The sequence below is a fragment of the Bufo gargarizans genome, chromosome 10 (genome assembly GCF_014858855.1).
Source record: "Bufo gargarizans isolate SCDJY-AF-19 chromosome 10, ASM1485885v1, whole genome shotgun sequence".
NCBI classification, from domain to species: domain Eukaryota; kingdom Metazoa; phylum Chordata; class Amphibia; order Anura; family Bufonidae; genus Bufo; species Bufo gargarizans.
In genome coordinates this window covers 106,090,430-106,118,006 of record NC_058089.1, presented here as the reverse complement: position 1 = coordinate 106,118,006, position 27,577 = coordinate 106,090,430, and the positions used below count along the sequence as shown (strand labels likewise).

The 27,577-nt window shown below is 42.0% G+C and overlaps 1 protein-coding gene across 1 annotated transcript in view; it reads left to right on the top strand.

The window, feature by feature from the left end:
- LOC122920383 (cadherin-8-like) overlaps positions 1 to 27,577 on the top strand; it is a 391,866-nt gene that overhangs the window by 277,432 nt on the left and 86,857 nt on the right. Inside the window, exons 6-7 of the mRNA XM_044269837.1 lie at positions 5,468 to 5,721; positions 15,847 to 15,983. Of these exons, the coding sequence (XP_044125772.1) occupies positions 5,468 to 5,721; positions 15,847 to 15,983 (391 nt within the window). The remainder of the gene's footprint in view (positions 1 to 5,467; positions 5,722 to 15,846; positions 15,984 to 27,577) is intronic.

Here is a 27,577-nt window from a genome sequence, read left to right as displayed (position 1 = left end):
GGCTTTGCTCTTAGAATCACTTCACACTTTACTTATTTGGACAGTTATGGGGCCAAAACTGACCAAATAACTCAAGCCTTACAGGTCAAGGTTAGCGTCAAGAAGAAGTGCACTCCTTTTACACCGTCGGCAGCTGATTCCACATAGATGTCTACAGAACGTGTTCTATTAAACGCTTATACAAGTAGAGCCCCCCCCCCCCCCCGACAGAGTGGAGAGGGTGTCAGCAGTAAGTTTGTGTTGACGTCACTGATTATTTTGCACTTCCTCTTATCCATCAGAACAATAACCCCTAAAAAAACTGATCCTGTCTGTGGAGCATCCGCCTTCACTCGGTCAGCATTTGGTCAGTAATTTATCAGTATTGCTAAAGCCAAAAAAGACAGGAGTGGATCCAAAACAGAGATTACACGTGAATGGAATATTTGTTTTGTAGGCACTATGATTTGGTAGCTTTTGGCTACCAAATCATAGGCCAATTCTGATGCTAAATAAGGACCATGTCACGCAGGCCTTACAGCAGTTACATATACAGGATCCATTGTGCTTCTCATTTTTCCTTCCTTCTGACAGATCAGTAGAAGGGTAAAATAAATAATGTTGTTAGCCAGGCGGAAAGGCAAATTAGTGGCCCCGTTATGAAGTGGGGAGGGTGGGAACAGCATGAGAAGTCCACAGAGTGGCCCTATGGCATAGTGGTGAGGTGAAACAGCATGAGGAGACCACAGAGTGGCCCAATGACAGAGTCTGTATGTGGCAGCAACATCAGGAGGAGGACACAGAGTGGCACAATGACAGTGTGGTGGCAGCAGCAGCAGCATGATGAGACCACAGAGTGGCACAATTACAGAGTGTGGAGTTGAAAGCAGCAGCAGCATAAGGAGGAGGCCACAGGGTGGCAGAATGACAGTCTGGAGGTAGCAGCAGCATTAGGAGACCACAGGGTGGCACAATGACAGAGTGTGTAGGTGGCAGCAGCAGCATGAGGAGACCATAGAGTAGCACAATTACAGAGTGTGGAGGTGGCAGCAGCATCATCAGGAGGCCACAGAGTGGCACAATGACAGTGTGTGGAGGTGGCAGCAACAGCATCAGGAGGAGGCCAGAGGGTGGCACAATGACAGTGTGGACGAGGCAGCAGCAGCATCAAGAGGCCACAGAGTGGCAAGGTGACATAGTGTTGAGGTAGCAGCAGAATCAGGAGACCACAGAGTGGAAAGGTGACATAGTGTGGAGGTGGCAGCAGCGTCAGGAGACCACAGAGTGGCAAGATGACACAGTGTTGAGGTGGCAGCAGCATCAGGAGACCTTGGTAGCAAGGCTACATAGTGTGGAGGTGGCTGCAGCATCAGGAGACCACAGAGTGACCCAGTGACAGAGTGGGGAGATGGGTGGCAATACCAGTACCAGATTAAGATGGTGAGTGAAAGAAGGAGCACTTGGAATCAGATGTGTGGCATCAGGCGGGTGGCAGCATCAGAATAGTAGCTGAGGCAGAGAGCCAGAAGAAATCAGTCTCTTTTGTCAAAGTGTCGGTGTGGCACCATGGATGATCTAGTCTGATGCATCAGGCATTGGTGGCTGGAAATCCTGGCCGATGCACACCTGATTCATCTTGACAAAGATCAGTCTCTGCACATTTTGGGTGGGCAAGTGAGTTCTTCTTGTGGTAACTATGCACCCCGCCTCACTAAACACCCTATCTGATACCACACTACTGGCCGGGCAGGGCAGTTTTTCCAGGGCAAACTCTGCCAGTTGCAGCCACAAATCCAGTTTGACTGCCCAGTAGTCAATCAGATCTTTAATGTGGGGGGCAGGGTGCTGTCCAAGTATGCCACCACTTGCTGGTTCGGGTCCTGTTTCAAGTCTAGCTGCTGCGGCTGGTGAGTGGTTTCTTCACTAGGAGGGTGAAGAAAGCTGCTCATCAGCGACTCTAGACTTAAGTTGCTGCTGATGGAGCTGGAACTGCTCCTACCTCCCCACCCTGCCACAGCAGCAATTGCAGAGGAACGTGAGCGCAGAATGCCCCCTTGGTCAGACCTGCTGCAAGAGGATGGACAATGTTGCAGATAGGCAGTGGCCAACTGACTACATAGGAAATCTCTATAGTAGTTCAGTTTGTCCTCCCTCTCAGCGGGTGCAAAAAAGGTCCCTATTTTGGACTGGTAGTCACGGTCCAACAAGGTGGAGAGCCAGAAGTCATCCCTCTGCCGAATGGTGACAATTCGGCTGTCACTACACAAGCAAGTCAGCATGAATTGGGCCATTTGTGCAGGTAAATCGGAGGGACTCCCTCCCTCCATCTCCACTGCATACTACCATGGTGTGTCTGGGTCCTCTGCCTCGTCTTCCTCATCACCCTTTAGATCCTCTGGCTGCTCCTCCTCTTCTGTCACCTGTGTAGACAGGAATGACTGACGGTATGACTGATGAGGAGTAGGAGGATAAGAGGAGGAGGATCAGGACCATCAGATGATGGGAAGGACATACAGCTCCCTTCGGCTGAGATGGTGGCGCCTTGACTACTTGAAATCGGGTGCATGCCACTGGTTGATGTAGCAGTTGTTTTGGCCGACTGGACCACCACTTTGGAGCCACAGTTCTCCCAGGCCACTTTATGGTGACGCTGCATATGTTGATGCAGGGCCATGGTGCCAACATTGGCATCCTGGACCCACTTCACATTCTGCCTACGGATTCTACAAGTGGCCATGTTCACTTCCTCTGACGGCTTAACAAAAAACTGTCACACCGCTGAGTTGGTGATTTTACCCCCAACACTCCGCACTGACTGACTGCTAACTCCGCTCCTTCCTTGAACTCCTGCACCACTACTTTCTGGGCAGGTAGGCTCCTGCAAAGTACGTGGTCTACCCCAAGCACGTTTTTCTCCCGACCTCCTACTGCTGCAACCCTGCTGACTCCCGGGCACGCTAGCGACTTGCTGGCTCCGCCGCTGCCTCATAGGCAAGCTGCCACCCTCTTCTCTGATTGATGATGAAGCCCCTAAATCACCTGACTCCCAAGTGTGATCAGCTACATCATCATCATCGAGTACTGTTTGCACATCACTGATGTCCTCCTTAATGGTCTCTGGGCAGGAGACTGACTTTTCTACCTTTTCTACCACTGTTCCTAGCGCCTGCTGACGTTTTTACCTGCACTAAGTACACTGGAAAATGGCTGAATCCAAGATGGCTGAGGTTAGTTATAGGGCTGTGACACCACAGGGCTGGCTGGCTGCTGATTGGCTGCATGCATGGCATTGTGGGTAATCCCTCGTTCCCAGAGTTCTTGCTCCATGTCCTAACACGTGCAGCAGCCAATTTAGGAAAAAATTAGATTTGTTACCAGGAAGCTTGAGGAAATTCGGATTCTGTGGGAATCAAATTTTTCCTCAAATTCGGATTGAATTCTACTTTGTCAACTTTGATTTGTTCATCTCTAGTAATGACTAATACAGGTGAATTTAAGAAACTTTGTGATATATCTTGTTAAAAAATGATGCTTCTTCCTGGTCTTCTCAAGCTGCTTTCCTCCCCTTCACCCAGCCTCTTATCTCTAGTAGCCACCATCTCTGTCTTCAGCCTCACACACAAACATCTATGGAAAGAGGAGGGGGGATGAGGAGGTTGCAGACAGCTAGTAAGTGATTTATAACCTCACTCTAAAGAGAGATAAAGCCTTATCTCTGTAGATATAGTAGACTCAAAAGTGAAGTAGAGCTAAAAAGTGCAGTTTGAGTTTCTCTTGTGTAGCAGACCCCTCCTACCCCTCCTTTCTCTATAGATATCAAAGTTAAAAACTGTAAAATGCAAATCTTCAAAAGAAACCTGATACAAGCAGACAGAAGATGTATTATTTTACAAAATTTCTCTTTAACAAGATATATTACAAAGTTTCTTATATTCACCTGTACTATTCACTTATACTGTATGTTTTATAACTGGAGGTGCAGTTTAAATCAACATATATAATACATTTTAGCAAACAGTTAAAAGTAACAAGTGGAATTAAACGGGATTGAAACAAGTTGCCTGTATTGGACAATATCTTTTTGTTAGAAGATATTGTTTGAAAATAAATAGCCCATAGGATGTCCTGCATTTCCAGCGCCCAACAATGCACTATAAACTGTGGGAGAATGCCAGTGTTTAATCCCCTGCAGTGCCACATAGGGAAAGTAAAGCATTACGCAGATCCTATTGAAATTAATTGAATGTCAATGTCATGCAAGGACTACAGGGTTCTTACGGAGCGAGATACACTTTTCAGTTTACTCTAAACTAAACAGCTATCTAATGCTAGCTTCTGACAAGTTTCTAGCCCATAGTTACTGAAAATTTGTTGCCACATGATGCTATCAAGCTAACTGTTACTGCCATCATACCATATGGAAGTAAATGGTGATGGATAAGTTTTCCTCCTGACGTCTGTGTGGAACAAATAAGTATGTTTCTATATTTGATGCAAAGTTCTTGACAGGCTGGGACATCCTCGTAAATTACAAAGTTTGAGACATTTTGTGACAGTTGATGGGAGATTGACATTTCTTACTAAAATGTGCTCATGCTATTAGCTTCTTTTAATTCCACTTGTTCCTGATGACAGCTGTGTTTTGCAGATTAGCAGCCCATACTAAACAGGTTAAATAAAATGTGTATATAAAACAGCTCAAAGAGTGAAAGCAATGATAGAGGGCAACAGTTTTCATTATGTGTAGCATACTTTGCAATAAATAAGTGTATACTACATCCCAACGTTTGTGAGAGTATAATCCACTTTCCAGTTATTACACTATATACAAAATGTTTCCACAGGTTCCTTTTAAAAATGCAGAAACAATGAAAGTCCAAGTAATGCCATCATTAAAATAGATTTTAGGAGAGTAATAAACAGAAAAAAGTACTCTACTGTTAAAAAAATAATGCACATGATAGATAATGGTTTATTGCTATGTATAATACTACTCCGACTGCACATATTCCCTTGTATTTTATGCATTGTCTAAGAAATACTAAAATATTTATTGCACCTTGAGGCTGTATTAGAAATCACCTCGTTTATTTATTTTTTACTAGCAAGTCCCTGATTAGGAATTTCAGCAATATGCAGGTAGCGTAATCACTGATAAAGTTTTATTATCTATCTGCTGCTAAAATGCCGATTCTCAAGCCACAGACAAAGAACATTTTTTTTTTAAATTTCAAATTAAAAAAAGGAAAGGTAAAGAGGACAGGGAACAAAAAGATTGACTTCATTGAGGCAACATAAACAGATATCAATAAATGCCCACGCAATTTACAGGCTCGGCCTGAGCAACTAGATGGCTGAAACTGCGGTTGCATTTAAACTCAGTCAATGTGCTTAAATGAACATAACTTTCATCCATCAGCATTAAATTCATTTGTTCTTGCTTCTGTGGTCATTAGTGAAAGACATTTATCTTTGTCATTCTTAACAGCCTCTGGACTTCGAGAGCAAAAAATCCTATATACTGAAGGTAGAAGCTGTCAATACTCATATCGATCCACATTTCATCAGTGGGGTACCTTTCAAAGATACCGCAACAGTCAAAGTTACAGTGGAGGATGCAGACGAGCCACCAGTGTTTTCATCACCTACTTATCTTCTGGAAGTACATGAAAATGCTGCCATTAACGGTGTCATTGGCCAGGTTTCAGCTCGAGACCCTGATTCAACTTCAAGTCCTATAAGGTATGAGCATCAATAAAGTGTAGATTATTTCAAGCCTCTGTTGTGGAGAGCATCTCAAATACATAAAAACTAGAGATGAGCAAATTTCTCAAAAGTTCGATTCAGCTGATATGCCAAATTTCACAAACATTTTTAGTTTTGTGACAAATTACTTTGTCACAAAGCAAATTTTTTTGTGTGTAGCGGGTGCAATGACAGGGAGCTGCAATGGCGCCACCCCATCATTGTACCCCTAGACGCCGCACTCATACATGATCGTGGCATTTGAGTGTAAAAGTAACAATATTTTTTTTTTATAAATAAAACTTAACGCCTCCATTTGCTCGCAACAGACCGCCCGCCGCCATCTTGCTTGAAGATCTCAGCTGAAATCCTGTGCGGCGCGAGATTACGTGATCACGCCAGCTGGCATGGTGACATATGACATCATCAAACCGGCCGGCGTGAGGATGCAATCTCGCACCGCACTGGATTTCGGGCAAGATCTTCAAGCAAGATGGAGCCTGGCAGCCCGTCGCGAGCAAATGGAGGAGGTAAGTTTGAATTTTTAGTTTTTTTATACTATTTCAGCTTAAATGGATTCACTGACATGAAGCACAAGGAAATTCGACTTCTAGACAAATTGAATTTATCTTAAAATTTTGATCGAATTCCACTTGGTGGGATTCGATTCGCTCATCTCTAATAATAACAGAATAGATATTGGGAAACAAAGTGCCTTAGAGATGATCAAATGTATAAAAATTTGTTTTTGGTCCGATTTAGTCTGAATTAATAATTTGATTTGGGTATGCACTGATTCTACCCATATCGAAAGTGCATTAAATGCCTGAGAAATATCTCTTTCTTCCTCATCAAAATTCTCCTAAATCAAATCTGAAAAAAATATCTGATTCAAATAAATCTGAATTTTTGGAGAAATTTGAGTTGAATTTTAATTCTTGAGAATCATTTCACTCATCTCTAGGGTTCTTCTACTGTACATTCAGATGTGTTCATTCCTTACCTTGGCATTTAGTTTGAGATGTCCCTAGATGATTGGGCATGAGGTGATCAAGTTTAAAACATTTTCAGTCAAGTATTACAAAACCACGTCACTCGGTATTATGTTGCAAGTGAGAATGTTTTTTTTTTTATTCATCCAAATTGATATACAGCCACTGGCCAACATTTCGGTCTAACCTAAACCTTGTTCACAGCCTTAGTGTTAGTAGTATAGTGGTTCTATGGAGGATGACTCTACTACTAACACTAAGGCCGTGAACAAGGTCAAGGTCTAGGCTAGACCGAAACGTTGGCTAATGGGTGTATATCAATTTGGATGGATAAAAAAAAAAACATTCTCACTTGCAACATAATACCGAGTGCTGTGGTTTTGCTATACTTGACTTTGTGAACCATTTACCACTGAGCACCACTTTCCTCGCCAAGGAGTGCCAACCAATTCTTTGTCTAAATATTCTCAGTAACACAGAAGTTTATTTTTTTCAAAATTTCAAGCCAAGAGCCAAAGTTAGAAAGACACATATGTATATAGTCACTGAGATGCCAGATTTCCAACATGAGTAGGGCATTCCGACGTGGTGAGAGCAGGACAGGAGGCGGCGTGGTGAGAGCAGGACAGGAGGGATGTGGTAAGAGCAGGACAGGAGGGGGCGTGGTAAGAGCAGGACAGAAGGGGGCGTGGTGAGAGCAGGACAGGAGGGGGCATGGTAAGAGCAGGACAGGAGGGGGCGTGGTGAGAGCAGGACAGGAGGGGGCATAGGTGAGAGCAGGACAGGAGGGGGCATGGTGAGAGCAGGACAGTAGGAAGGCGTGGTGAGAGCAGGACAGGAGGGGGCATGGTGAGAGCATGACAGGAGGAGGGCGTGGTGAGAGCAGGACAGGAGGAGGGCGTGGTGAGAGCAGGACAGGAGGGGCGTGGTGAGAGCAGGAAAGGAGGGGGCGTGGTGAGAGCAGGACAGGAAGGGGCGTGGTGAGAGCTGGACAGGAGGGGCATGGTGAGAGCAGGACTGGAGGGGGCATGGTGAGAGCAGGACAGGAGGGGGCATGGCTGTGTAGCTTTTTATGCTGGTGTGTGCACTTCCCCTTTCAGTTGTTTCCTCCTCTGTCCGGTGCTGGAGGGGTTAACCACCTTCTGGTAGATGGAACATGAAGACCAGAAGCATAACTCCAACACACACCATGGCTGGAGTACCACTGACTCCTGGCCTCCAGCCACAGGTAAGATGAAGCATCTAGTGACCACGCCCAACAAGGTGTTAACCCCTCCAGCACAGGACAGAGGAGGAAACAACTGAAAGGGGAAGTGCACACACCAGCTTAAAAAGCTACACGTTGCCGCAGGCAACAACAAGCAATGCAACCATGTCACGGCACACACCACAAAGGCCGTGACACTGCCCCCGCATGCTGAAAAAGCAACACGTTGCCACAGGCAACAGCAAGCATGGCATAAGTGTCACAGCGCACACCAAAGGCTGTGACAGTAATATCTCCCTACTTTCTTTATAGTTTTAATAAGTGCTAACAGAGTGGCCAATCCCTTTAAGTTTTCCAACGTGGGACTGGTATTGAAAGAGAAAAAATTATTGGACTACTTGTTTAAAACATTGTGAAATCAATGGTGAACCCTAGTAGATGTAAACCCTGTTTATTGATTTTCTCCTTAATGTCCACCATTGGACTGACCTAATTTAAGATTGAAGTATAACACAGCACTATGTTGGCAATGTACTGATTGAATTCTGCTAGAAATGTGTTGGTGGAGTATGCATTTGCACCAAATTTATGATATATTTAAATTATACTCAACTGCAACATTTTGTAAATTGTTTACAAAAAAGGGTTTCTAACCAAACACTCTACACAAAGGCCAGAAAGTTGCATGTAGATACAATACTCTATATGTTTAATATGATATCTCAATGGGACAGATTTACTAATACTGTCTTCGAGTAAAACAGTATAAACTTAAACTTAAGGGAAATTTATCATTTGCAAAGGTTTTGGTGTCAGTTTTTAGTCTGCTATAGGGACCCTGCACACGAACGTGTGCACCCCGTGGTCGTGCTGCGGCCCGCAAAATGCGGGCCGCAATGCACGAACACAGTCCGTGGGGCAGCCACTGCGGATTGCGGACCTATTCACTTGAATGGGTCCGCGATTCGGGCCGTTCAGCAAAAAGATGGGACATGTTATATTTTTTGCGGAAAGGAAGTACGGGACAAAACCCCACGGAAGCACTCTGTAGTGCTTCCTGTAGGGTTCCATTCCGTGCTTCCGTTCCTCACCATTCCGCATCTCCGGATTTGCGGACCCATGCAAATGCGGTCCGCAATACGGCAACGGGGTGCACACATTCGTGTGCAGGGGGCCTTATCTTTGTGAGGTTGTGCCAAATTTATGAAATGGCATACAGTAAAAATGTATTTAATGAAAAACACCAGGGAGTGGACTGACGTGGGGATGCTACTTTTTAAAAACTTTTTGAAATGTTGTACAATCATAAATAAGACATAAAAGTGTTCTAAAATGATAAATGTTCCTCTTAGTTTAGAATATATCAAAACGCAACTTTTTGTCCTTTTTTGATTGCTTGGATTGAAGCCAATTTTGTGGAACAAGCTTACAAAATTTTGCAAACCATTTGTCACACGAAACACCTATACATTTTTTTGCCTAAAGTCTAAAAATACTTATTACAAAGGTTCTTTCATTGTGTATGTCACCAAGGATCTGGGGTACACTTGTGTCTTTTTTGCAATTTTACATATTTGCAAAATGATAACTATAACTAATAATGTAGCTCTGCCTACAAAACATGTGGCTGTTAGTGATGATCGAGCATGCTTGGCCGAACACCAGTATGGCTCGAGCATCTCGATGCTCGTCACATGGCGGTATTCAGCAGAATACTGCATATGCTCGAGCGCAATGCTCGAGTCTCAGCCCTGCACGTTTCTTGGCTGCTACGCAGCCAATAAACGTGCAGGTAAGTACTGCCCTTCACAGACAGTGTAGGGAGCGATTTAACAATATTTTTACCACCAAATTTTTTAAGAGACCCAAAAGTCTTTTAAGGACTATTGTATGTGGCAGCCGCAATCTACATTTCTAGTGCAACCTGCGCTAAATTGCTAAAACTTTACAGACCCCCAAATCCTTCTAAGGACTATTGTGTATGGCAGCAATATCTATTTTTAGCGCATCCTGCATTCAATAGCGTACAATAGTGCTGCTGCAGATGAGCGACATTAGCTGCGCCACATCTCAAGAATAAAGTGTGCGCATCCCAAAAAAATCTGTGACATCCAGTGTACTCTTTCGATAGACAGTGTCCTGCTGCGGACAGTGACATTAGCTGTGCCACATCTCCAGTGTAAAGTGTGCACATCCCAAAAATATCTGTGACATACAGGTGTACTTTTTCAATAGATAGGTGTCCGCTTCTGACAGTGACATTAGCTTTGCCACATCTCCAGTGTAAAGTGTGCGCATCCAAAAAATATCTGACATCCAGTGTACTTTTTCCATAGACGGTGTGCTCTGTGGACAGTGACATTAGCTGCGCCACATCTCCTGTGTAAACTCTGAGCATCCCAAAAATATCTGTGACATCCAGTGTACTTTTTTGCATAGACGGTGTCCATTGCGGACAGTGACATTAGCTTTGCCACATCTCCAGTGTAAAGTGTGCGCATCCCAAAAATATCTGATATCCAGTGTACTTTTTCTGTAGATGGTGTCCGCTGCGGACAGTGACATTAGCTGCGCCACATCTCCAGTGTAAAGTGTGCGCATCCCAAAAATATCTGTGACATACAGTGTACTTTTTCAATAGACAGGCAGGCGTGCGTCCACTTGACAGCAGAGAGAGACTCCTCAAGCCGATTGAATCTCTCACAACCTGATATGGGTAGAATCGAGTTGAACCCAAATCAAATTTTTTTGCAGGTTTGTACCAATCAAAATTCAACAAATTAAAAAGAATGTGCTCATCCTTGTTGTTTAGTCTTACTTTATACTACCTAGTTGGCTTAATTTAAAAAATATGGCACATTTTTGACACATTTCACATGGCGATGCATCTAAGCTATGCCCCCTTTATCGTGAACACATACTCCTCTTTTGTTTGAGGAGTAAACGGTGTCTTACAAGTGTCTAAATCACTTGCAGTAAAAATCATATATACACTTTTTTTGGTGCTAATCACACAAAAAACTGGCAAATTTTCAATGCTAAATCTGACCATTATTTTTTCTTCAGTCGGCTGTAACTGCGAATTGATGGATTCATTTATTTCAACAGTTGACATAGTGAGCAATGACTGTAGTATGTAGTGACCAAATGACCTCTTGGACTCTTTGCCCTAAGTCCAGTAAGGCCATGAATCTTAATTAGTGTTGAGCGAATCAAAGTATCCGATGTGGACTTCGATCCGAATTTCAGGAAAACTTTGTCTTGCCGTGAAGCCGAATTTCCTCGAATCGATTTGCCCTAAAATTTCGGTAAAAAAAAAAATCACCTCATCCGTTTGAGTGCGAAATCTAGTGCGCTGTTACCATGTTGCCCAGCATGATGGCGTCATCATGCACCATATAAGATTTTGCGTGGCGTCTTCAATCAAGATGACCACTGTGGCCTCTTCACGATTAAATGGATAAGGTGAGTATTGTTATTATTTTAAACCACTGAAAGCCCTCACTATTATTCTCAGATGCCATGATCAGCAATTAATGATGCATCTGAGGGGTTCAATGATTGCCATTCCCCATGAATGTGCCCGCTACGTACAAAGAAGTACGCTTTGTGATGAAGTAGTTGATCACAAAGCGGATTTCTTTGTGAAGCCGAATCAAATTTTTGAAAACTTCACTCAACACGAAGTGTAATGGAAATTTGGAAATCAATATATTTCATTTATTTTGTAAACCAAGAACACTTTTAATATTGTCTTAATGCAATTTGCACTGATGGATAAACATACTCCTTGGTTTAAGAAAACAATATGGTGATTTTTCACAGAACATTGCCAAAGCATATGTTTTCCGCTAATCCTAGAATGTGAGAAAAATAGCATATGCCTAATGTACTGTTCTTGATAGCCACATTGATTGAATGCGAGGAGTCATGATGTTTTTTATAACAAATAGTTGCTCATTTTTAATTTGATATAATCATGTCAGATGTTGATGCAAAGCTTTGCTTTTAATAAGGAAACATAGCATGTCTTCATCCTTCAAAGTATTTTTGCTCACCTTTCCTTTGTATGTCTACAATCTGTTGGAATTTGTCCTGTCGAGTGTATAGTTAGTCCCATTCTATTGCCTTATTAAAACTACACCTGAGGCTGTTGTGTCCTCTATAGTGCCATAATCAAGGAGAAGTTGAGCGCGAACATTGCCCTCATAAAGGTGTTTGATCTTACTTTGATCTTAAGCTGCAAGTGAAATTGAAGGACACGTCTGTGTTGAGACTGCTCAACTACACAAGCAGTGTCTGGACACAGATATGTTTTCATAGTAAGATGTTCTATGGTGCATTTTGCAATGACAACTTGCAAAGTTTGAGCAGTTTTTGATATTCTGAGAGTAGACATTTTTGGAAAGGAAAACCTTAACTTTGCATTGCTTGCCTTGATCCCATGGACCAAAATGAATATTAATTAGTATTTATGAAAAAAAAAAACACAAATGCTTTTTGCACCTCAGTAAATAACTTACAGTAGTTTAGTAGTAGTTTAACAAGAAAAATATTTAAAAAAAAGGTTCAGAATATAAAAAAGTCCCCTCACTGATCTCTGTTGCTCTAGCTATAATGCTTCCCAGATCCCTGCCGGTCTACACTTTGTGATATCTTTGACACACAGGAAATGACCACTCAGCCAATCACTGGTGGCAATTCACAGCGATGCCCCTTTAATAGCTATGCAGAAAATTCCTGTGTGTCAAGAGGGACCAGCAAGTCAAACCGAGCAGTGACCTAGGAACTACTGGAATGGGAATGGCGGCCAATAGTATTGAGCGAAGCAAGCTTGAGATGCTTCATTCAAAGTCGTTTTGTACAAAACTTCAGAATAATACTGTATGAAAATCCATCTCTGTACAGTGTTAGAATGAATAGGCTCTGCTGATCCGAAGTAAGTTATTTGCAAAGTCGCTCATGACTTCGTTGAATACCTTCGGTAGTTGATTTTTAAAGTGGAAAACCACTTTAAAACTTGAAACTGAACTTGGCTTCGGTTCCAACTAGTACATAGTACTAGTATTAGTTTTCCACTCAAATCAACTACTGAAGTTGTTTCTTCCCGACAATTGCCTGCTCGTTAGTGGAGGTGATAACATTGTTTCTGGGCAGCAGAGTGCCATAAATGTTTGATCGATGAGGTCCTATCTCTGGGACCACCTACTAGTGGATGAAGGTATGGGTGAACCCTGTACCATTCTAAGAGCTGACTATGGTTCTCTTTATTAAAATATAGCGGTTACCTAAGCTTGCAAGCACTACAACCACACCATGTATAGTATTACTTCCGTGTGCTGTGGCACCTCAACTGGCAGTAAACAGACTATCTCCCCTAATATATTGTACCACAACTATGGACATGATGATAGCTTTATAGCTCAGATTGGATGAATTAGGTCCCTTCACCATTCTTTATTGGAATGACGCCTAGGGTACCACTAGAAAATGTTGGTGTATTCATAAGTAAGACTTTGCATTATGGTGACACTTTTTTGTTCAACGTTCAAGGCATAGTATTTCTAAGTGTTTCTTTAAGAGGATATTTAAATGTTAAATGCAGGTTATTGAATCGTGAGACATTTTGGATGTTTCAACTACATTGTTTTATAAGGTAAAATCCTTATGATTCTCTGCTAGTAACACACGTCAACATTGTAGTTGGTGAATTCAGGGGATGAAAGCCCACCCTGGGAAAGCCTCCAAATCTGTCATCGACAGGCAATGTATGGACATAACTTCCATAAGCCTACCTATTTTTGGCCTTGGACATTCTGAAACAGTTGGAACTGTCTCTTAAAATTAGAAATTGGGGACTGTTGGCAACTATTTATTTATAGGTAAATGCTTGCGTTTTGCATATTTTACATCTGTGTTCATTTTGTCAAAAGATCATTGTGGTGTCAATGACATGACTTGGTCACATGACTCCCACAGTTTCCTTATGACCACACCACATGACTTGATCTGAACTTTCTATTGGCTTTATTATATTGTATATGTTGATTTTCCCATTAGCACTAAGTGCGTATTAGTTTTGTGTTTTATTTCGTAATATTGGACTTTACCAGTGTCTAAATTAAATCTGGATTTTAATGCATTTAGATGCTGGAATTTTCCTGTACATCATTCATAAATACTGTATCCATGAGATATTAGCCCCCAAATTATATATATATATATATATATATATATATATATATATATATATATATGTTTATAAAGAGGACCTGTCACATCTCCTGACTTGTCTGTTTTAGTGAGTACGTGCATTCCCCATGTAATAGCAATTCTGTAGCATTTACTCTTATGACTCTACGTTGTGCCATTTCTTTTTCCTGCTGGGAGTAATTAGTGAATTATCCAAAAATTGCCAATGAAGGTCCAGATGGGTGTTACCAGTTGAAGGCGTTTCCCTACACAATCTGACACTATGCAATCAGTGCTGCCAGTGTTAGACTGCGCAGTGACACCCCCCAACTGGTAACACCCATATGGACCTTCAGTGCAAACTGCTGCCAATTTACTCATTAGTTCTAGCAGGAATAATAAAGCAATGGTACAGTACAAAGTCATACAAATCGATGCGCTATAATTTTTATTACAGGATTCATGCAAGAAGTTATGAAAACAGACATTTCAAGTGGTGAAATCCTACACCAGTGGTCTTAATTCTAAAAAATTAGTGGTATATCGGAAAGACGAGATTACATTATCTACATTGCAGTGCAATGATATAGCAGCTAGTCCTGCCCTAGTGCAGAAATAGATTCCAGGAAATTGCCACTTTCTTCACCCTATTTATCAAAGTTAGCAGGGGGAAGCACTGAGTCCCGGACAACATGTCATCCATCTAGAGACATGATAGGAATAGGAACAATGATATGAAATGCAGCTTGAGTCCTTCTGTAAAACAGTCCCTACAGCTCACTAAGGCTCCCTTCAGATGTCCATATGAATGGTTGGGATCCGTCTGCATCCGCACTTTCGTTCCATGGCCCTGAACTTCCGGTCCGCGGCTCTGTAATAAAATAAAAATGTCCTATTCTTGTCCGCAATAGCATTTTCTATTATAGTGCCGGCCATGTGCACATGCCCAGTGTCAGTGTTTTGCATATCCACAATTTGCGGATCCGCAAAACACTTACAGACCTGTGAATGGACCCTAAGGCTCCATTCACATGTCCGCAAATGGGTCCGCATCCTATGGGGACGGAATAGATGTGGACAGCAGACAGTGTGCTGTCCGCATCCGTATTTGCGGAGCGCGGCCCCGATCTTCGGGTCCGCAGCTCTGCAAAAGATAGAACATGTCCTATTCTTGTCCACAGCTGCGGACAAGAATAGGCATTTCTATAGGGGTGCCGGGCGGGTGTGTTGCGGATACGCAATTTGCTGGTCCGCAACACACCACGGACGTGTGAATGGAGCCTAAAACTGAGACCAATCTTCCTGGAAAACTGGAAACCCTTTCCTTGCTTTGTAATAGAAATTAACTGAAATAATCTACCAATAAATCAAAGCTTTAAATATTATACCACTGAGACGACAGTGTAATTAATTTGCATGGCATGCAGCCGGTTTGATACATTGTATCACGATAAATGCCATAGAGTGCATATTTATAGCTTGATTAATAACAGGTTTCAAACATGTCATCAGCTAAACTTGAATCTGGCTCGTAATATCCGGATTGACGATGTCTATTTTTCATGCAGCAGTTGATTTAGTAAGTGTTTGCGATACATATAACATATGGTGCCGAAGAGCAAATAACTGATGTTATTTTACAGAACGACCAATTCTACTAATGATGCAAACCTAATAAATGATTTGAATTTATTTTTTAAATATTTTTATTTATTTATTTATTTATTTTAGGTTTTCTATCGACCGGCATACAGATCTTGACCGTCAATTTAATATTAACGCAGACGATGGCAAAATAACTTTGGCCACGGCATTAGACAGAGAGACGACAATGTGGCATAACATCACAGTGGTGGCAACAGAGACTAGTAAGTTTACAAAAAAATGTTTTTAAGAACTAACAAAGGAGTCAGATATCAATAGTGTCCCTTGTGAGATTTGTTGGTTTTCATCGCGATGCTGGAAAATGTGGAACCTGTTTCTAAAATGTTGCATAGCCTATTATAAATGTATCATAATTTGACATGCTGGGAGTTGTAATAAGGATTGTATGAAGGACAGATGGAGTAGAATTGAGTTTGTTATTAGTTGGCAGTGTTGCATGATTACAATGTGTTATCCGGTGCTTTCCATAAGACTGCAGGATTACCGTACACAGAAGAAACTGTTGAAGGAACAGTCCAGTCAAATCAAATAATACATTGTGATATGACTACTGCAGAACCTGGAGGGGAGGGAGGGGGATGTATTACACTTAGATTCAAAGAACATGAAAGATAGAATACCTATGCTCATTTAGACCCTTCAGTAGGGATGAGCGAACTCGAACTGTATAGTTCGGGTTCGTACCGAATTTTGGGGTGTCCGTGACACGGACCCGAACCCGGACATTTTCGTAAAAGTCCGGGTTCGGGTTCGGTGTTCGTCGCTTTCTTCGCGCTTTTGTGACGCTTTCTTGGCGCTTTTTGAAAGGCTGCAAAGCAGCCAATCAACAAGCGTCATACTACTTGCCCCAAGAGGCCATCACAGCCATGCCTACTATTGGCATGGCTGTGATTGGCCAGAGCACCATGTGACCCAGCCTCTATTTAAGCTGGAGTCACATAGCGCCGCCCGTCACTCTGCTCTGATTAGCGTAGGGAGAGGTTGCGGCTGCGACAGTAGGGCGAGATTAGGCAGATTAACTCCTCCAAAGGACTTGATTAACTGATCGATCTGCAGCTGTGGATCATTGAGCTGCTGATCCTCAATTGCTCACTGTTTTTAGGCTGCCCAGACCGTTTGTCAGTCACATTTTTCTGGGGTGATCGGCGGCCATTTTGTGTCTTGTGGTGCGCCAGCACAAGCTGCGACCAAGTGCATTTAACCCTCAATGGTGTGGTTGTTTTTTGGCTAAAGCCTACATCAGGGTGAAGCTGTCACACCAAGTGCATTTAACCAGCAATAGTCTGTTCATTTTTTGGCCATATACAAAATCAGGGGCAAGCTGCGCCTGTCACCAAGTGCATTTAACCCTCAATGGTGTGGTTGTTTTTTGGCTAAAGCCTACATCAGGGTGAAGCTGTCACACCAAGTGCATTTAACCAGCAATAGTCTGTTCATTTTTTGGCCATATACTAAATCAGGGGCAAGCTGCGCCTGTCACCAAGTGCATTTAACCCTCAATGGTGTGGTTGTTTTTTGGCTAAAGCCTACATCAGGGTGAAGCTGTCACACCAAGTGCATTTAACCAGCAATAGTCTGTTTATTTTTTGGCCATATCCCAGTCTAATTCTGTCACTAAATCCATACCGGTCACCCAGCGCCTAAATACTAGGCCTCAAATTTATATCCCGCTAAATCTGTCCTTAGTGCTGTAGCTGGGCGAGTTATTTAGTGTCCGTTCAAGCACATTTCTTGTTCTGGGTTGAAATACAATTCCCAATTTAGCAATTTCATAATTTAGTGGTTTCTGCTATATCAGAGCTATTTGAAATCTATCCCTAAAAGGGTATATAATATTCAAGGTGCACATTGGGTCATTCAGAATAACTTCACACACACCCGCTACTGTGTATTTCCAAGTCTAATTCTGGCACTAAACCCATACCTGTCACCCAGCGCCTAAATACTAGGCCTCAAATTTATATCCAGCTAAATCTGTCCCTAATGCTGTAGCTGGGCGAGTTATTTAGTGTCCGTTCAAGCACATTTCTTGTTCTGGGTTGAAATACAATTCCCAATTTAGCAATTTCATAATTTAGTGGTTTCTGCTATATCAGAGCTATTTGAAATCTATCCCTAAAAGGGTATATAATATTCAAGGTGCACATTGGGTCATTCAGAATAACTTCACACACACCCGCTACTGTGTATTTCCAAGTCTAATTCTGGCACTAAACCCATACCTGTCACCCAGCGCCTAAATACTAGGCCTCAAATTTATATCCCGCTAAATCTGTCCTTAGTGCTGTAGCTGGGCGAGTTATTTAGTGTCCGTTCAAGCACATTTCTTGTTCTGGGTTGAAATACAATTCCCAATTTAGCAATTTCATAATTTAGTGGTTTCTGCTATATCAGAGCTATTTGAAATCTATCCCTAAAAGGGTATATAATATTCAAGGTGCACATAGGGTCATTCAGAATAACTTCACACACCCGCTACTGTGCATTTCCAAATCTAATTCTGTCACTAAACCCATACCTGTCACCCAGCGCCTAAATACTAGGCCTCAAATTTATATCCCGCTAAATCTGTCCTTAGTGCTGTAGCTGGGCGAGTTATTTAGTGTCCGTTCAAGCACATTTCTTGTTCTGGGTTGAAATACAATTCCCAATTTAGCAATTTCATAATTTAGTGGTTTCTGCTATATCAGAGCTATTTGAAATCTATCCCTAAAAGGGTATATAATATTCAAGGTGCACATTGGGTCATTCAGAATAACTTCACACACACCCGCTACTGTGTATTTCCAAGTCTAATTCTGGCACTAAACCCATACCTGTCACCCAGCGCCTAAATACTAGGCCTCAAATTTATATCCAGCTAAATCTGTCCCTAGTGCTGTAGCTGGGCGAGTTATTTAGTGTCCGTTCAAGCACATTTCTTGTTCTGGGTTGAAATACAATTCCCAATTTAGCAATTTCATAATTTAGTGGTTTCTGCTATATCAGAGCTATTTGAAATCTATCCCTAAAAGGGTATATAATATTCAAGGTGCACATTGGGTCATTCAGAATAACTTCACACACACCCGCTACTGTGTATTTCCAAGTCTAATTCTGGCACTAAACCCATACCTGTCACCCAGCGCCTAAATACTAGGCCTCAAATTTATATCCCGCTAAATCTGTCCTTAGTGCTGTAGCTGGGCGAGTTATTTAGTGTCCGTTCAAGCACATTTCTTGTTCTGGGTTGAAATACAATTCCCAATTTAGCAATTTCATAATTTAGTGGTTTCTGCTATATCAGAGCTATTTGAAATCTATCCCTAAAAGGGTATATAATATTCAAGGTGCACATAGGGTCATTCAGAATAACTTCACACACCCGCTACTGTGCATTTCCAAATCTAATTCTGTCACTAAACCCATACCTGTCACCCAGCGCCTAAATACTAGGCCTCAAATTTATATCCCGCTAAATCTGTCCTTAGTGCTGTAGCTGGGCGAGTTATTTAGTGTCCGTTCAAGCACATTTCTTGTTCTGGGTTGAAATACAATTCCCAATTTAGCAATTTCATAATTTAGTGGTTTCTGCTATATCAGAGCTATTTGAAATCTATCCCTAAAAGGGTATATAATATTCAAGGTGCACATAGGGTCATTCAGAATAACTTCACACACACCCGCTACTGTGCATTTCCAAATCTAATTCTGTCACTAAACCCATACCTGTCACCCAGCGCCTAAATACTAGGCCTCAAATTTATATCCCGCTAAATCTCTCGTTACCGCTGTCCTGTTGTGGCTGGGAAAGTTATTTAGTGTCCGTCAAAGCACATTTTTTGTTCTGGGTTGAAATACAATTCCCAATTTAGCAATTTCATAATTTAGTCGTTTCTGCTATATCAGAGCTATTTGAAATCTATCCCTAAAAGGGTATATAATATTCAAGGTGCACATTGGGTCATTCAGAATAACTTCACACACACCCGCTACTGTGTATTTCCAAGTCTAATTCTGGCACTAAACCCATACCTGTCACCCAGCGCCTAAATACTAGGCCTCAAATTTATATCCCGCTAAATCTGTCCTTAGTGCTGTAGCTGGGCGAGTTATTTAGTGTCCGTTCAAGCACATTTCTTGTTCTGGGTTGAAATACAATTCCCAATTTAGCAATTTCATAATTTAGTGGTTTCTGCTATATCAGAGCTATTTGAAATCTATCCCTAAAAGGGTATATAATATTCAAGGTGCACATAGGGTCATTCAGAATAACTTCACACACCCGCTACTGTGCATTTCCAAATCTAATTCTGTCACTAAACCCATACCTGTCACCCAGCGCCTAAATACTAGGCCTCAAATTTATATCCCGCTAAATCTGTCCTTAGTGCTGTAGCTGGGCGAGTTATTTAGTGTCCGTTCAAGCACATTTCTTGTTCTGGGTTGAAATACAATTCCCAATTTAGCAATTTCATAATTTAGTGGTTTCTGCTATATCAGAGCTATTTGAAATCTATCCCTAAAAGGGTATATAATATTCAAGGTGCACATAGGGTCATTCAGAATAACTTCACACACACCCGCTACTGTGCATTTCCAAATCTAATTCTGTCACTAAACCCATACCTGTCACCCAGCGCCTAAATACTAGGCCTCAAATTTATATCCCGCTAAATCTCTCGTTACCGCTGTCCTGTTGTGGCTGGGAAAGTTATTTAGTGTCCGTCAAAGCACATTTTTTGTTCTGGGTTGAAATACAATTCCCAATTTAGCAATTTCATAATTTAGTCGTTTCTGCTATATCAGAGCTATTTGAAATCTATCCCTAAAAGGGTATATAATATTCAAGGTGCACATTGGGTCATTCAGAATAACTTCACACACACCCGCTACTGTGTATTTCCAAGTCTAATTCTGGCACTAAACCCATACCTGTCACCCAGCGCCTAAATACTAGGCCTCAAATTTATATCCCGCTAAATCTGTCCTTAGTGCTGTAGCTGGGCGAGTTATTTAGTGTCCGTTCAAGCACATTTCTTGTTCTGGGTTGAAATACAATTCCCAATTTAGCAATTTCATAATTTAGTGGTTTCTGCTATATCAGAGCTATTTGAAATCTATCCCTAAAAGGGTATATAATATTCAAGGTGCACATAGGGTCATTCAGAATAACTTCACACACCCGCTACTGTGCATTTCCAAATCTAATTCTGTCACTAAACCCATACCTGTCACCCAGCGCCTAAATACTAGGCCTCAAATTTATATCCCGCTAAATCTCTCGTTACCGCTGTCCTGTTGTGGCTGGGAAAGTTATTTAGTGTTCGTCAAAGCACATTTTTTGTTCTGGGTTGAAATACAATTCCCAATTTAGCAATTTCATAATTTAGTCGTTTCTGCTATATCAGAGCTATTTGAAATCTATCCCTAAAAGGGTATATAATATTCAAGGTGCACATTGGGTCATTCAGAATAACTTCACACACACCCGCTACTGTGTATTTCCAAGTCTAATTCTGTCACTAAACCCATACCTGTCACCCAGCGCCTAAATACTAGGCCTCAAATTTATATCCCGCTAAATCTGTCCCTAGTGCTGTAGCTGGGCGAGTTATTTAGTGTCCGTTCAAGCACATTTCTTGTTCTGGGTTGAAATACAATTCCCAATTTAGCAATTTCATAATTTAGTGGTTTCTGCTATATCAGAGCTATTTGAAATCTATCCCTAAAAGGGTAGATCATATTGAAGGTGCACATAGGGTCATTCAGAATAACTTCACACACACGCTTCTGTGCATTTCCAAGTCTAATTCTGTCACTAAATCCATACCGGTCACCCAGCGCCTAAATACTAGGCCTCAAATTTATATCCCGCTGAATTTGAATACAATACATTGGGCCAAATAATATATTTGTTGTTTGTGGTGAACCTAAATATATGCCAATGGACTGTTGCAGTGGTGGCTGACGTGAAGCCTCATTCTCTGCTATGACATGCAGACTGATTCTCTGCTGACATGAAGACAGATTCTCTGTTACGGGACCTCCCTCCTCTGCCTGGGTGCTGGGCCTAAATATATGCCAATGGACTGTTGCAGTGGTGGCTGACATGAAGCCTGATTCTCTGCTATGACATGCAGACTAATTCTCTGCTGACATGAAGCCAGATTGTCTGTTACGGGACCTCTCTCCTCTGCCTGGGTGCTGGGCCTAAATTTATGACAATGGACTGTTGCAGTGGTGGCTGACGTGAAGCCTGATTCTCTGCTATGACATGCAGACTGATTCTCTGCTGACATGAAGCCAGATTGTCTGTTACGGGACCTCTCTGCTCTGCCTGTGTGCTAGGCCTAAATATATGCCAATGGACTGTTGCAGTGGTGGCTGACGTGAAGCCTCATTCTCTGCTATGACATGCAGACTGATTCTCTGCTGACATGAAGCCAGATTGTCTGTTACGGGACCTCTCTGCTCTGCCTGTGTGCTAGGCCTAAATATATGCCAATGGACTGTTGCAGTGGTGGCTGACGTGAAGCCTGATTCTCTGCTATGACATGCAGACTGATTCTCTGCTGACATGAAGCCAGATTGTCTGTTACGGGACCTCTCTGCTCTGCCTGTGTGCTAGGCCTAAATATATGCCAATGGACTGTTGCAGTGGTGGGTGACGTGAAGCCTCATTCTCTGCTATGACATGCAGACTGATTCTCTGCTGACATGAAGACAGATTCTCTGTTACGGGACCTCCCTCCTCTGCCTGGGTGCTGGGCCTAAATATATGCCAATGGACTGTTGCAGTGGTGGCTGACATGAAGCCTGATTCTCTGCTATGACATGCAGACTAATTCTCTGCTGACATGAAGCCAGATTGTCTGTTACGGGACCTCTCTCCTCTGCCTGGGTGCTGGGCCTAAATTTATGACAATGGACTGTTGCAGTGGTGGCTGACGTGAAGCCTGATTCTCTGCTATGACATGCAGACTGATTCTCTGCTGACATGAAGCCAGATTGTCTGTTACGGGACCTCTCTGCTCTGCCTGTGTGTGTGCTGGGCCTAAATATATGCCAATGGACTGTTGCAGTGGTGGCTGACGTGAAGCCTCATTCTCTGCTATGACATGCAGACTGATTCTCTGCTGACATGAAGCCAGATTGTCTGTTACGGGACCTCTCTGCTCTGCCTGTGTGCTAGGCCTAAATATATGCCAATGGACTGTTGCAGTGGTGGGTGACGTGAAGCCTCATTCTCTGCTATGACATGCAGACTGATTCTCTGCTGACATGAAGCCAGATTCTCTGTTACGGGACCTCTCTCCTCTGCCTGTGTGTGTGCTGGGCCTAAATATATGCCAATGGACTGTTGCAGTGGTGGCTGACGTGAAGCCTGATTCTCTGCTATGACATGCAGACTGATTCTCTGCTGACATGAAGCCAGATTGTCTGTTACGGGACCTCTCTCCTCTGCCTGTGTGTGTGCTGGGCCTAAATATATGCCAATGGACTGTTGCAGTGGTGGCTGACGTGAAGCCTCATTCTCTGCTATGACATGCAGACTAATTCTCTGCTGACATGAAGACAGATTCTCTGTTACGGGACCTCTCTCCTCTGCCTGGGTGCCGGGGCCTAAATATCTGAGAATGGACTGTTCCAGTGGTGGGTGACGGGAAGCCAGATTCTCTGCTATGGAACCTCTCTCCAATTGATTTTGGTTAATTTTTATTTATTTAATTTTTATTTTAATTCATTTCCCTATCCACATTTGTTTGCAGGGGATTTACCTACATGTTGCTGCCTTTTGCAGCCCTCTAGCTCTTTCCTGGGCTGTTTTACAGCCTTTTTAGTGCCGAAAAGTTCGGGTCCCCATTGACTTCAATGGGGTTCGGGTTCGGGACGAAGTTCGGATCGGGTTCGGATCCCGAACCCGAACATTTCCGGGATGTTCGGCCGAACTTCTCGAACCCGAACATCCAGGTGTTCGCTCAACTCTACCCTTCAGTTTTTCCTGGAACATTCGTCTGAATGGTTTTTTTTCCAGGAATAAAATAATGATGACCAATATATGATTGGTAGGGGTCTGAAACCAGGCACCCCTGTGACCGGCTGTTTGATATATAGATAAGCATAATCATAGTCTTGGGAATACTGTAATATAATTTGAGAGTGCTTGGCTTAGGAATGCTGAGAAACATTGCTCTAGATCAAAGCTCTCTTGCGCTTGTCTTATGTTCTCTTAGTTTTATATTATGTTTTTATATTTTCTGGACCATTTGCACAAATGTTCACAACCCCAGAAAGTTTTTACCATATAGATGCTCTACATTTATCAAAACTAAATAAGAGAGTAAACTAGAGTATCCTTTTATTTGATGTAATATATGCAAAGCTATGACCCCCAATGAGGTTGGCCATATCTATGTGCCTAGGTTCTCAACTTGTGGAACATGAATCCCAGAGAGTATATGCCATGTCTCAAGGTGTGTTCATCCCAGAGGGAGGGACATATCTTTAGGTAGCTCAGAATAACAAAAAATAAAAGACTGGATAGTCATATCACTAATAAAATGCTGCTCAAGTTCCCCCCTGGACTTTTTCTTCAGGTCCCACTGGCCCTGTAGGAAATGGCCACTCACCATATAGATGATCTACATTTATAAAAACTAAGTAAGACAGTAAACCTAGAGTATCATTTTGGTTGTTCCAATATATGAAATCTATTACCCCCACTCAGGTTGGTTTTATCTATGTGTCTAGGTTCTCAACTAATGGTAGGTGCATCCCTGAGGGTACATGTCATATCTCTAGATGTGTTCATCCTGGGGGGACATTATATGTCTTTAGATAGTTTAGAATAAAAAATAAAATAAAAGAAGAAATAGGAACAATGATATCTATTTCAACACATTTTGGGGCTGTACTGGTCCCTTTGTCAGGTCAGTATACCACAAAGATGTTGTAACTGACCTGGCAAAGGGACTGGTGCAGCCCCGAAATGTGTTGACATAGATTAATATCAACAATGGATGGTTGCAATGGTCACATATATGTTTGGCCCATCATCCTTGCCCAAAAAAGAGGGCAACAAGGCATATCAGAAGTGGATGAGTAATGGTTGATTTCTTGTTTTACAAAATTTTCTGTTAGTAGAATTAGTGCTGAGTGAAGCAAGCCTCAGATGCTTCATCCAAAGTTGCTTCTTTCTTTGGAATAATACTGTACGAAGATTAGTGTCCATACAGTATTAGAATGTATGGGCTCCGATGTATGTGACTTCGTTGAATAACTTCAGTAGTTGATTTTTAAAGTGTAAAACCACTTTAAAACTTGAAACTGAACTCTGCTTTGGTTCCGATGTACTAGTCAGAACTGAAGCTGAGCTTGGTTTCAAGTTTTAAAGTGGATTTCCACTTTAAAAATCAACTACTGAAGTTATTCAACATGTCATATATGTCTACTATTATGTTCTTGGACAACCACGTGAACATATATGGCAACCGACTACCTAGGAGCATCAGAGCATCAACGATAAAGTGGTGTCCAATATTACTGTCATACTTAGTTTCTTATTTTATTATATTCTCGGACAACCTCTTGAACAGTTATACTCTAATGGTAGGATTTCCCGCAGTTTGGCTGCTCTTAGGGCTCTTTCACACTTGCGTTCTTTTCTTCAGGCATAGAGTTCCGTCGTCGGGGCTCTATGCCGGAAGAATCCTGATCAGTTTTATCCTAATGCATTCTGAAAGGAGAGAAATCCGTTCAGGATGCATCAGGATGTCTTCAGTTCCGGACCGGAACGTTTTTTGGCCAGAGAAAATACCGCAGCATGCTGCGCTTTTTGCTCCAGCCCAAAATCCTGAACACTTGCCGCAAGGCCGGATCCGGAATGAATGCCCATTGAAAGGCATTGATCCGGATCCGGCCTTAAGCTAAACGTCGTTTCGGCGCATTGCCGGATCCGACGTTTAGCTTTTTCTGAATGGTTACCATGGCTGCCGGGACGCTAAAGTCCTGGCAGCCATGGTAAAGTGTAGTGGGGAGCAGGGGAGCAGTATACTTACCGTCCGTGCGGCTCCCGGGGCGCTCCAGAGTGACGTCAGGGCGCCCCACGCGCATGGATGAGGTGATCGCATGGCACGTCATCCATGCGCATGGGGCGCTCTGACGTCATTCTGGAGCGCCCCGGGAGCCGCGCGGACTGTAAGTATACCGCTCCCCCGCTCCCCGCTCCTACTATTGCAACCAGGACTTTAATAGCGTCCTGGCTGCCATAGTAACACTGAACGCATTTTGAAGATGGATCCGTCTTCAAATGCTTTCAGTTCACTTGCGTTTTTCCGGATCTGGCGTGTAATTCCGGCAAGTGGAGTACACGCCGGATCCAGACAACGCAAGTGTGAAAGAGGCCTTAGTGTAAAGACCCCTTCCTGATTTTTCTAATAAAGCCATATATCATCTGTACAGTATCTAGTTAACATCTTTTATCTTGTAGTCCATCCCTTGAAAAGAACAGCTCATATAACCCTGAATACATTTTTGTATGTGTTAATAAGTTCTTGTCTACAGTGTCTTATTCCAAGTTCAGATTTTACCTTATTTGCACTTAAAAAATATGCAAAATTGTGTTTTAGTTTTTTTTTACTCCGATACAAGAATGTTCCTCAGGTACGACCTGTTGATAAAATCACTGATTAGCCAACATTTTCAGTATGTGAACAGTAAAGGACTGAGCGTCTTTTATTATTACAACTATGCTATTGGTGGAGGTGAAGGTAATAGTTAATTAGGTTCTGGGCAGCTTTCTAGACTATGATTTTAATTGGCAGTACAAGAAAGTGTTCTGCATACATACATGAACTTTTTGTAAAATATCTACCAGACGGCTTGTTTACTTCTTTTTTTTTTTTTTTTTTTTTTACTTTTTAATTAGAAGTTGTCCAATTAAAAACTCCAATTATGGAGGATTACATGGTGGTCCATGCTTCGATAGTCGTTCAAACAAATAGGTATTTAAATAAGAAAATCTGTGTTTTATGGACAACTAAGCAGTCTGTAATATGACTACGCATTAAATTCACAGTCATGATAACAAGTATGATGGCACTTTCATATAATTAGAACAGGATGGCAATATTTGAGATTCTATAATTCCACAAAAAAAATCAATAAAATACAATTATGTGAAGAACTAGTGAGATCATTAGAAGAGTCACCTCTAGCAATATGCTGCCTGGACAAATTAGCCTATGTTTGTATTTAAGTGCAATCCAAACTACCACTTCTACAAAGAAGCTGTTACCAAGGAACAACGATATATATATATATATATATATATATATATATATATATATATACATACTTAGCAAACTTTGAAAGTTGTAATTGGTATTCTGAATCATTTCTGTAATGGTGAAGCATAACTGAGTAAAAATAAATAAAGTTGAATAAAAAATGCCTGTAAGAAAATATCTGCCTCTTAGAATTTTCTTGCAAATCGGAATTGTTCTGTATTATGATCCTTTGGAATTTTTCTGTAATTTTAGTGTGCAATTAAACACATACCATATTTTTTGTTTTATAAAACACATTTTTATCCACCCAAAAGTAGGGGCATCTTTAAATGCAAATCCTGAGTGTTTTTAATATGAAAAGTAGTATGCAGGAGGTGCAGGGATGGTAAGGCTGCTAGCACTTGCTGTACTAACCACTTGATCTTTCTCTGAGTGTCATGCTGCTCGTGTCTTGACTGCATACAGTGTGAGGACATAGTGTGCACTAGGGTCTGATGCTGCGCACAGTTAGGTCACAGTGCAGTGCA